The sequence below is a fragment of the Symphalangus syndactylus genome, chromosome 21, assembly GCF_028878055.3.
Source record: "Symphalangus syndactylus isolate Jambi chromosome 21, NHGRI_mSymSyn1-v2.1_pri, whole genome shotgun sequence".
Taxonomy (NCBI): domain Eukaryota; kingdom Metazoa; phylum Chordata; class Mammalia; order Primates; family Hylobatidae; genus Symphalangus; species Symphalangus syndactylus.
This window is the reverse complement of record NC_072443.2, coordinates 31,599,488-31,611,940: the sequence shown is the minus strand read 5'-3', so window position 1 is coordinate 31,611,940 and position 12,453 is coordinate 31,599,488. Positions and strand designations below refer to the sequence as shown.

The 12,453-nt window shown below is 36.1% G+C and overlaps 1 protein-coding gene across 15 annotated transcripts in view; it reads right to left on the bottom strand.

Annotated features, from left to right (window-relative positions):
* BBX (BBX high mobility group box domain containing) overlaps positions 1-12,453 on the bottom strand; it is a 298,279-nt gene that overhangs the window by 71,946 nt on the left and 213,880 nt on the right. For all 15 annotated transcript variants that reach the window (XR_010118628.1, XM_063630605.1, XM_063630602.1 and 12 more), the window contains one exon: positions 2,306-2,386. Coding sequence is in view for 14 of the 15 variants with exons in the window: in XM_063630605.1 (XP_063486675.1) it covers positions 2,306-2,386 (81 nt within the window). In the remaining variant the exon portion in view is untranslated. The remainder of the gene's footprint in view (positions 1-2,305; positions 2,387-12,453) is intronic.

The window sequence follows — 12,453 nt, the reverse complement described above, 5'->3', positions numbered from 1 at the left end:
TGGTTCCAAAGTGAAAAAAACTTTTATTCAGCTATAATACAGGGTAAAAGTGGGTCACAGGAGCAGAAAGCCTGGGCATTATAATAACTTCAGCCCATTCCCAATCCCACAAGTCTTTCCTTCAAGTAACTGTTCCCCAACAACTCCATCAAAGGGTACTTACTTTCATCACAAAAATTGCTTTTTCGTTTTAGTTAAACTGGTTAGAAAAACAACAGGGCCACCTAGTTATACATATAAAAATGATGTTTAGGAATGGGAAAGAATCAGGAGGCTGGGCATAGTGTGGCTCACATCTGTAATCTCAGCACTTTGGGAGGCTAGGTGGGAGAAGCACTTGAGCCCAGGAGTTCAAGACGAGCCTGGGTAATATAGCAAGAGCCCATCTCAAAAAAAAAAAAAAAAAAAATTAGGAGAGAGACTGAGTAATTGTATTCACTGCTGAAGCCATCAGGAAAATTTCATTCTACTGTGCTTTTTAATCAGATAAGCATTTTTAGAATAAATATCAGTAAGAAGAACAAATATCAACCAAATCTAATTTAACAAACTAGGTAGAAATAAACCATTTTATCCATTGTAAGATCTAACCAAGTGTTCTGAAGACATTCAAGGATAAAATTTTAGAACTTTTCTTGGTCAAACCATGAATCTTGTCATTTCAAGTGACCACCATGTGCAAGTATGACAGAATGCAAAAATGAACCCAGAGAAATTTTCCTTAAGTCTTAGGAATTATAAACTCAGTACAACTTATTTCAGACATTGCTTTTCATCCCTACCAACCCTCTATAAAAGTTAGAAAAAAATAAACAATTTATATAAGGGGAAATACATAAATATTGTAGGTTATACCTAAATACAATATATTCCTTTAAGAATTAAATCAAGCAGTGTACAAAATAGAACCAGTGTTATAATCCATCCAATTTTGTGAAAAGTATCTCAGAAGTTCTAAAAAAAAAAAAAGGGGCGGAGATGTTATTATAAATTAATATTAAGATAAAGATTTCAATTAATAACATAAATAGGAGCTCCTGGAGATAGAGACCTTTTATATAAAAGCAATACGATCAGGGATCTCTCTGGATCTTAGATATGCTGTTAGAAGCCACAAAAATGTACACATGCTAACATATCCAAAATTTCCTGTGAAATTATAGAGGTTTCATTAGATCTTTAGAGGTTCAAGGATCATCTCTTAAGCCGTTCTGCTTTCAAAGTTGGGACCAATCTTATTTAACATGTTTATAACTGCTTTTGACAAAAAAGAGTGCAGGCTGAGCATGGTGGCTCATGCCCTGTAATCCAGTACTCTCACAGGCTGAGGTGGGACGATCGCCTGAGATCAGTAATTCAAGAACAGCCTGGGCAACATAGTGAGACCCTGTTTAAAAAAAAATTAGTTGGGCATGGTGGCATGCGCCTGCAGTCCTAGCTATCAGGAGGCTGAGACGAGAGGATCCCTTGAGCCCAGGAGTTCCAGGTTACAATGAGCTATGATTGTGCCACTGCACTCTAGCCTGGACGACAGAGTGAGACTCTGTCTCTAAAAATAAAAAATGTTCCCCCTGGACAAAACTGTAAAACAGTTGGGCAAACACCAGGAAGGATGACAGTGGTGAAGAATGTCTAGTCAAAGACAATTCAAATGATTAAGGAAAGACCAGGTGGCTTAAAGTTTAAGAAAAAAATGTATCAATGAGGGCTCATATTGAGTTCTAGAGTAAATTAAGATATTCTGAGCAGTCTTAAACTTTAGACTTGATATCAGGGATAATGTGCTTTTATACACCATCGCTTTGAACCAGTGTCAAGAGACCTACTGAGCTGAACAAATCTGACAAAAGAAGACTTTGAAAACTGCCAACCTCATGCTAAAGTTTCAATTAAGATGAAAGTGTACTAAAAAAAGAAAAGAAAAAGAAATATATAGATTAGCTGCATAGCCAATAACCATGAGCTGATTTTGTCTTGTTTTATCAAATAAACACATCAACAAATGACTAAATTCTGATAGTAATTCAATATATTCTTAACCTTACTATCCATGAGTAAAAATTAGTAATGAGGTTAATAATATTTAGTATGACTTTAACGATAAGCTTCTATAAACGCATAAATGTAGTTATTTCCTAATTAAGAACTCGAGACCCAAAATATCTTTTCCAAAATTTGATTCTATTTTCCCACTTATGGTTGAGCTGAGTAGAGTTCTTCATTGCTTTCAGTTACTGTTATCAGCCCCAATTTAAGCTCACTTTACAATTTCCTCATTAGTGAAGTATCAATTGTAATATATTACCTCGGCAAACTGAAACAATGGTGACTTCTGACGTAATTCAGGAGATTCTGAAACATCAGGCCTGCATGTGCCAGAGGATACCTGAAACAAAGAAAGACATCATATTTTCTTTTGTACTATTTACTGTGTTAGGTAAACATTTAATGCTCTATCTTCATTTGCAATCTTTATTATCAACAACAGTTACAGAAACATCACTTTTTAATCAAGTATTTTTCTCAGGATATACATTTCCTCTTCTATCTCAATGCTAACATTGACCCACTTTTGCATTTGCTTTGTGACAACTGCTTTGGTAGTCAACTGTTATTCAAAAGTCACAGGAAGCTTAGAATGTTAGAGAGGGAGGGATTTCATTATTCCTCTGACCTAAACCCCTCACTTTTCAAAGATGAAGAAACTTTGACACTTCCCCTCCCAATGCCAAAAAATTCCCTTAGTCTTTATTAAACACTGATCACCACAAGATGTAAATATTTATTTATTGTACATCCTCTCCCAGAGGCTTTATTTAATGCATTATCCCCAACACTGCCTGGGCACAATGTAGATACTCAACAAGTATTTGTGGAGTGAACTAATGAAAGCTGACAACAGTTTTCTTAATCCCAATTCAGTGTGATTCCTCCCCACTTTCCTGAATAATGAAGTTAGAGAGTCTAGGGGGAAAAATAATCTTTCACTTTAAAGAAAAAAATGAAAGTTACAAATACTTTTTAATAACTTGTTTTCTGATTACAAAATAATCCAAGTTCACTGTTAAAAATCTGAAAAAAATCCCATCAAAACAAAGAAGAAAAATCACCTACAATGTTACCTCCCAAAGATAAGTACTGTTAATACTCTTATATATTCTTCCAGTTGTGTAATTTTTTAACAAAAATAGAATATTCTATCACAGTTACAGAATGTTCTTTTTTAAAAAAAACTTTAATATTAATTTTTCTGCATCACTAAGTCTTCTCTAGTGTAATTTTAATAGCTGCATGTGATTATAATTGATGGATAAATCTTATGGAAAGAGCTACTAGTTACCCAGATTATGCCCCTAAAAACAGTTTCTCACTGACCCTCTTAAGACATTGAGGATGTGTTTCTCTAACAATGTCACAGGCCACTGGGCAGGAGCAAACATTTGAAATTTTAATTGTCACCTTTGGATTTCAAAGAGTAATGGTCACCTTCTCCCAGAGATAGGCACATTAGTGAAGGTGCAGAAGCTTTTATTAATTTGCCACCTGTGGTTTGGCTGCAAAGCCTGACTCTCCTATCGTCACTATTTGATATGCTGTGTCAAATGTCCCACCAAGGAGACACAAAATGAATTAAAAAGGCCAACAAATCCTGAAATTCGTAGCCACAAAAAATTGGGAACTCCTTTATTGGAAGGAATACCAGAACAAAATATATCTTTATAATTTAGAATTATTTTTAAAAAATCAACTTCTCTGCTTTATCAAAAAAATATATGTGTTTGGCTCCTAGATTATTTGGTAAATAATCAAAATTTTACTTACAGTCAAGCTTAGGACTTTTTGAAAATTATAAAATATCTTCATAAAACTTTAATAAAACAGGTGTGCATAAGATAGAAATCTATAAAATATATTTGGAATTAAATGTATTATTATTTAGAGTTGCTCTACTGCATAAAGTCTATATGACATATACGCTTATTTCAGATCCCACAATTCACAAGAAATAGTGACCATTTATGATGAGGTAAATTACCCTATGGCTTAGAGTTCATATTAACAGCATGAAGAAAATTCAACTTTAAGTGTCATTTATAGATTATTTGGCCACGACAACACATCAAGTCAGGAAGTTTCAAAGTTCAGTAATACCCTTTGCAAATCTTTAGGATGGATGGTCTTATATAAAACTTCCTATTTGAACACATAATTATGAAGGCATCTATAATCCTGTACATGGTTTGTCAATTTTAGCATGCAATCAAATAAGTCTACACGTTTGTGCTTATCATGCTCCTGACAAAGAGGGGATGCACAATGAATATCTGTTGATTAACTTAATTCTCTCCATATGTATGTGAATAGGAAGAATCTCAGTGACCCAGCCAGAAGTACAACAAACGCTATCCAACGGCTAAAATAACAGTAATAGAATCACTAATGCTGTGGATTTTACTCTAGTGGACCATGTCCTCTCTCAAAACCTAATTATTCTTACTTTAAAGCATTACGGATTTAGCATACATCTTCAGTGTAGTATAGTGGAAACAGCACAAAATTAGGAGCCAGGAGAATTGGGTTAGTACTAAGCTATGTAGTTAGCTGACTTGGTTAGCTGACCCTCTAGTCCACAAAAGAATAGAGGCAGCGTATCAGAAGGGGCCAAGAGGGCGGACAAAAAAAAGAAAAAGGAAGAGGGTTGGGAAAGAAAAAAACAATGCCAGCAGCAGGATAAGACAGAAGGAGAAGACAGAAAAGCTGTAAAGAACAGATGCAAAGTTTCATAAAGCACTAGAGTCTGTCTAAAACAAATTGAATAGGGAAAATAGCCCCTAAATTTCTCTAGAAGGCATTAGCTCAACGCAATAATTATTTACAACTGTAATTCTAAGTTGTCAAGGTAAGAAAAATTGTAAAATATATCATTTATTAAGAAGGCAGAAATCTGTGATACAGGTTAGACATATTTCTTCTGGGGATTAAAATCTCAAAATATAAAAATGGTTCAATGACATGGCAAATATAAATATGAAGAATTCATTATTGAGTACTTGATAAGTAAGGCACCCCATAAAACGTATGTATCTGTGGATACACTGATCTACACATGAATTTGATAAAGAAATAAGAAATTCTATCTATAGTCGGGTGCGGTGGCTCACGCCTGTAATCCCAGCACTTTGGGAGGCCGAGGCGGGTGGATCGCGAGGTCAGGAGATGGAGACCAGCCTGGCTAACACAGCGAAACCCCGTCTCTACTAAAAATACAAAAAAATTAGCTGGGCATAGTGGCGGGCGCCTGTAGTCCCAGCTACTTGGGAGACTGAGGCAGGAGAATGGCGTGAACTTGGGAGGCGGAGCTTGCAGTGAGCGGAGATCTCGCCACTGCACTCCAGCCTGGGCAACAGAGCGAAGATTCCGTCTAAAAAAAAAAAAAAGGAAAGAAATTCTATCTATATAACAGGGAGAGAATACTTCCCACAAAAGGCTCCCATTTGAGTAATGTCATTATTCAGAAGGTTCCAGATGTTGTGAAATGTTTAAAATATTGTGCCATATCATTGTGATGTCTGCATTTAAAGTACTTCACTTATTAGGTGGGCCACACTTTTTATGGATAAACATTAATTCTGTAATATCTATTCCTACGCTAGAGCCAGTTTACTTTCTAAATACAAAATAGTCAGACATTTGTTCGTTAATTAAGAGGAAAGAAAAAATATTAAATAAGTAGTGGTTAAATAAGGGAGAAAAAACCCCAAGAAGCTGTTTCTAGAAATAGTCTGAAATAATCGATAAAGCCACTAGGTGCTGCTATATGCCCAAAAACGAAAATAGCTAAAGGGATTTTTTTGTTAAGTACATATTCATTTGATTTCCCCAAATTCAATCCTCTCTTTGATTTAGTTATAATTCTCAATAACCATGGAAGGGGAGTGATTAGTATAATTAGGAATTACAGTAATGTAGTATTTTTTCACAGGAGCAATTCGTATAGTGAAATTGAATACATAAAAAAGTGAACTGGCCTCCTGATATAAAACAAGATCAGGCCAGTTACATGCAATGTGAGTAGTTTGGAAAGCTAGGTTGTTATCATGAGCCTGTCCTTACTTTGCAAGACACAAGACCACAACCATGCACTGCCGGCATGAACACAAGGTCAACAAAAGGAGTATTGCACTGGTAGTATCTGAGCCATACGTTCCTACCCTTGCTAATTCAAACATTTATTGATTACTCACTCATTCAACAAATATTTAATAGGCACCTATGACATGCCAGCCACAAAGACTGCTACTTTCAAGAAGCTTATATTCTACTTGTATCTAGTATGTATTAGGGAATAAAATGATGACCAAAGGAAATGTGGCTAACACTTAGTTGCTTGCAACTCATGTGCAGGGGACAGCAACATCATATACAAAAATCTAAGTGCATAATGGTGGAATATTACAAAGTCTACAGGAGGATGGAGAGGCAGCCTTCACTCTGTGTGGGAACAGGTGGAAGATAGGTAACATCTAAGATATACCTTAGGAAAACCAGGAGTTTTCTCACAAGTGTAGAAACAATGCGGTAACAGGAGGTGGGAAAGTATGAAGGCAAGAACCCTGTGTGTTTGAGAAAGTGACTTTCTCAGTGTGGCTGAAGAATAAGATGCATCGGTGTATAGTGGGAGAATCTGAATTCTACATGAAGAAGTTTGAAAATTGGGCTGGAGGCAATGAGGAGCCAGCCAAGGTTTTCAGTCAGAGAGATGTGTAGTCAGGTAATTCTGTCAGTGGAGTGCAGGGTGACACTGGCTGGGGATGACTGGAGGCAGGAGGCTAATTAGAAGATTAAGGAAATAAGCCATTTGAGATGTGGGACTCCAACTGAATCAAAGATGGTAACTGCCAGGCTTCAGTAACTGTCTGGAAAGATGTCAGAGCTGAGGGAAAGGGGTCAGAAACACAATGCCTGTGTTTCCAAGGTAAGTTAAAGCTTTCACTGAAAGAGGAAATTTGAGAGATGGAAGGAGGTTTGGTTGGAGGCAGTGAGTGTCTTTTATGAGAAGAGATGGTTTTGGGTTAGAGGATTCCATCTGTGAGTTAAAGGAGAAGCTGGTTACTAACGCACTGCACTCGGCTACCTGACACGAGCAGTGCACTACATCTGAGAAGAGTCCTGGGCCGCCACAGGGGGCATAACCCAACAGCACCACATAGAGTTGAGCTCTGCCACAAACAGAATACATGTCGAGTCATCTGGCTAAATGGAAGAACACATCCTTGGTTTTACTCAGGGCATCAGGGCTGCTGGAGTATGGATTTTACCCCATGAGTCAAGTTCTCCTAACATTATAATCTGTGTGGCTGAGGACTAGTATGAAAGTCCAGAACAGACTCCAGGCCAGTTGTAAAAATAACTGCAGTAAAAATTGAGATAACTCTGATCACCTTTCTGCCTCAGTTTCCTCATTTGATAAAGTAGGTACAATGCCACTCTGTCTACTTGTCTTCTTCACAGGAAACTGTGAGAATAAAATGCAACAGTGTATATCAATGTGCTCTCCAACAACAACCTAACTGACGATAACCACACCTCTCTTGTGAAGGATGTCTCCTTTATCTTCCTGCTCTCCACCCTTCTCTTTCCAGCCCAGCTCTCTTTCTGCGCACCTTCCACTCTACCTTTGCCTTCATCTCTGAGAGCCCAAGGAGCATACTCAATTTCATCAATGCAGCCTAGGGACTCATGGAGGATGTGTGATTGTCAATCAAGCTGGGTAAAAGGACCCAGTTCTCTGGGCTTGAGCCCCACAGTGGACAGATGGTAGAGGCTGGGCTCTTTGGCTGGATGGGCAGGTCCAGCCAAAATGGGCAGTGAAGAGTGACATAAAGGGGGAGCCACTCAAGAAAAGAGGAAGCTCAGAGAGCCTATTTCCTTTTCAGTGTAGAATTTAAATAAAGTAACCTATAAAACTATGAGAAGGGAATAAAAGTTTTGATGAGGTTCAGGTAGGAACTGGGGCAAGGAGTTTGGAATTCAATGGATTAAAGTATTCTCGAATAGTCAAATACAGTAGCCTAAAGGAGGCACATATCTGATTAATTCAAATCAACAAGCAGGAACATAAATAGCCTCATTTCATTCATGTTATAAATTGGAATAAAGAAAGTGAAAAGTTTCCATTTTATTTAAATCTGTATTTGTTTAAAATGGTTAAAAACTCAGCATTTAAGATGTGGACATAATCATTCCTTTATTCAACAAATATTGGTAAAATTCAACTTTTCTGTGTCTCAGATTTTTGCCTATCTCATCATTTAATGAAAAATAATGTGGGTGTAAATTCTAGTCTTAGGAATTCCTCATTCTACGACCTTTGAGAAGTTATTTCACCTCTCGGACCTAGTTTCCTCATTTATAAAATGGAGAAAATAATAAACCAGCCTCATAGGGTTCTTGAGAGAATGAGATACTCATTGTCAACTGTGAACACAGTGCCTGGCCCCAGAAAGCACTCACGAAATGCCCCTGCTCTGGCAGTGATGAGCTTCAGTAAGGGTGCAGCACAGGACGTAGGACACAGGACACAGGAGAAGTGGCCAGAGCTAAGGTTGGATTGTCAGAGGCTGAATGACCAAGGCCCCTGCGTGCTGCAAGAAGACTGAAGCTAGTCCTCCGGGGTTGGAATCCCAGTTCTGCCACTTTGTAGCCTCACCATCGTAGGCTGTTACTTTACCCTTCTCTGCCTCTGTTTCCTCACCTAATGGTAAATATTTACCTATAAGGTAAATAAGACTTAACTCACAAAATTGTTACAAGGATTAAGGGTTACTCTTATGGAATACACTTAAGAATTGAGCCTTGGAGGCAATGTTCAATACATGTTAGTTGTGATATAATAACAACTATTCTCCAGGCAAGTGGGTAGACCTGCTGCAGTTTAAATCTTGTCATTGTTCTTGATCCCAAGTTTCTTAGTCTTCTAGAGACAATACTTACATATAATACAATAGGAACACTTTTTAAAATATGACTTTTATTATACAGTTTATAATAAAGTATAAAACTAAATATAATCAGTGTTGTAAGGTATGAAACTAACAATATGGGATACAAGAGATTAGAATAAAGAGAGAATTGAATACGGCTCAAGAAATTATGAAGGACTTCCTGGAGGAGGTGACAGATTGATATTACAAACTTACAAGGCAAAATATATTTATTACAGGTTCAGTATCCCCTAATCCAAAAATCTTAAATGCTCAAAAAAATCTGAAACCTTCTGAGTGCCAACATAATGTTAAAGGAAATGCTCACTAGAGCATTTCAGATTTCAATTTTTTGGATTTGGGATGCCCACAAGGTAAGGATCATACAAATAGTTAAAAAAAAAAAACCCAAAAAACTGGAACTCTGAAGTACTTCTGGTCCCAAGCATTTTGAATAAGCAATATTTAATCTATATTTTTGGATTTTAAGAAATTTTGATGCATAAGCTTTAAACATTTTAAAATAGGCAGACCATGGTGAACAAACGAAAATCAATGTGATTTCCTTTTAAGCTAGAAGTATCATGTGAAGAATTTGCTATATCTAAAAACTTGAACCTTAAGACAATATCAGCTTCATGCTGTCTGGTTTGTTCCCTGACATGCCTTACACATAGAAGGCATTCAATAAACACTTGTCATGTAATTAAATGTAAGAAAAGATGGCACACAGTTTGGCACTGTTCAATTCTCAGAGAATACGACCTTTACAGTCCTTTTATGGAGGTGTGCCATCATCTATTAGCATCTTCTCCACTAATCTGACACTAACTCAGCTACTCTGCTGACTTTGGACTTCCTATACTGATTTCTCCCAGATATTAAAAAATTGTCTCCTTCTTGAGCACCTGATGATAAAGATAGTAAATTACAACTGTAATTTCTGCTAAGTTTTCAATAGACGAGGAACTCCCTCTCTTTCTCTCTCTCTCTCTCTCTCTGTGTGTGTGTGTGTGTGTGTGTGTGTGTATGTATGCATGTTGCTGGTAAAGCATATCACAGCCTGTGGGAGAAATGTCTGATATAATTTAAACTTGCAAGTTGAATATGAAATGCCTAGAATAACTAATGACAATAATATATACCTATAAGAATTATTTGCAGGAGAGTTAAAAGTGCCTTACAGGTTTTATTTAATTAATCTTCACTGTAGCCTTGAGATTTGAAGGCAAGCAGGTATTATTATTAGCTCCATTTCATAGGATGGAAGGCAAAGAAAAGAGTGGCTTGATCAATACTTTACTGTCATTATCTGCTGGCTCCAACAAAACAGGCATTCTAAAATCACAGACCTAAAGTCTAAGGTACTTCCCATGTATTTGAAAGTTTAGCTTCAAACAGTCATACAACTACACAGATATTCATACCTTCGAAGCTTTTCATCAGCTATAATGAATATGCCTAACTTATATTCTACTTTTCTCTAACCACCCCTCTCCTTCTGTTCTAGCCAAGATGAATTTATGTTGCTCACTTAGGTCTGATACTGGATGTCATCCTTTCTGAGATCAATCCAAGCTGCTGTATACATGATATGGTGAATAACTGCCCCTTCCACAATCTGAATTATATCACTCCCTGCCTTGTTTTTTAAAATTTAATTTAGCTTTTCATTTTTATTAAAGTAACTAACAAATATAAGGATTTCTAGTCCTGGAGATTACTTCTAGGAATTCTAGATCAAGTACTGACAATTTTTTGTATCTTCATTTTTTGATAACTCTGTGGTATGAAACATAAAGGCTTAATTCTCTGCCTTCTCATTAGTTCTTCCCTGAGTTTGATGTGAACATGATTACTTTTATTTGTTCTACATTTTTATTTCTGGTTCTTTAAATTAAAAAAAAAGGTGAATTCACTTAAACTTCTGGGCATTCTATCGAATAGAGAGGCTCTCATCTCCGCTATAGCTCCCTGCCGCCTATTTTTGTCTGGCACTTACATTTTACTGATTAAACAACTACGTTTGATTTCTGATTTAAATAATTTGCTGTAATCTCATATTCACTGGAGACACTCCTTTCCATTTCCTTTATTATTATGGGGTTATTTACTAATGAGACTTCTATACTTCTATTTTACAGGGTCTCAGTAGGGACATGCTTAGTCTGCTATTCTGAGCCAGGAGTCACTCCTTTATGTCTTTTGTGCTCAATATATCAATTTGGCCTCCTCAATCAATAAATTCTGTAACAACCAACATTGTTTTAAATAATTTATCCCAAATAATTTATGCATTTCAATGTACTCTGGGTATAAAAAAAACAAGGCCGATTATGTGAAAATAAAAGAAACAAAACAAACTATCAAAATGCATCCATTTTCTTCATCACAGACCCAGTTACCACAATGAGACTATAGAACCACGCTAGGCTTAGTAATAGTGGCACATAAAAAATGTTGAAATAATAATGCAAAAAATCTATTATGGTAGATTAAGAATTGATCAGAAGACAGAAAAAAAGAGAATACACAACATTTTGTTATTATTTGCCTGTTGATATCTCAAGAAATTATAATTTCTCTCTAAAAACTCTAAGTGCATTTCAGGTAGATCTAGGAAGCAGTACAGGCTTTTAATCTGGGACTTTATTATTTCAGTTACAGTAAGCCTCTCTACCCTCTAGAGATGCTTTTTTTTTTTTAAAGAAATCTATTCCCTATGTTAAAATTTTCATATTTTAAAAAATAGTCTTTTGAGGACTTTTTCTATATGGTTAGGTCTCAGGTCAGTGGACAAAAGAAAACCTCTGTTTAAGAATAATATTTCAGAATAAGGGTTCTGTCATGGCATTTTTAAAAGCCATTATGATTAGACCATGTTTTGGTGGCAGAATTTTTATAAAATGTCACTTTGGTCTTACCTCACAGTACCAACAGACTTCACAGTAATTGTTCTAAATGTCAGAAATATGAAATTTCTGTATTTCTCTTATCTCATTATCCTGCTAGTCTTCTTAGGAAAACATAAGTACATATTTATTACATTTGTCTCATGTTCATCTGTCTATGTATATAAGTCCTTAAAGTTCTATTATCATTTCTACATATCTGGAATAAGACTTCGCATAGAAATTCAGGTGTTAATGCAGTCTACTGATAGCTGTGAAGTAAATTCTCAACCTACCTATATTTAGAGACAGCATTATTTTATACAACTTTCACTGTTTAAATATCTCAAGATTATTTTCAATAATGACCTAAGTATTTCTGAGATGGGAAATACTGAATATGAAGAAAGAGTTGTGTTCTTTGAAGTGATTCTTAAAGACCTAACTGCTACCACCTTCTTCCTTAGCATAGATTCTCTTCTCCCATTATGGTTCCCTTCTTTCAATCATTTAACTTTCTTTGATTCTTTAGCTTGAGAATTCTCAAAACATTTCCACTTCAGAGATAAAGGGTCCAC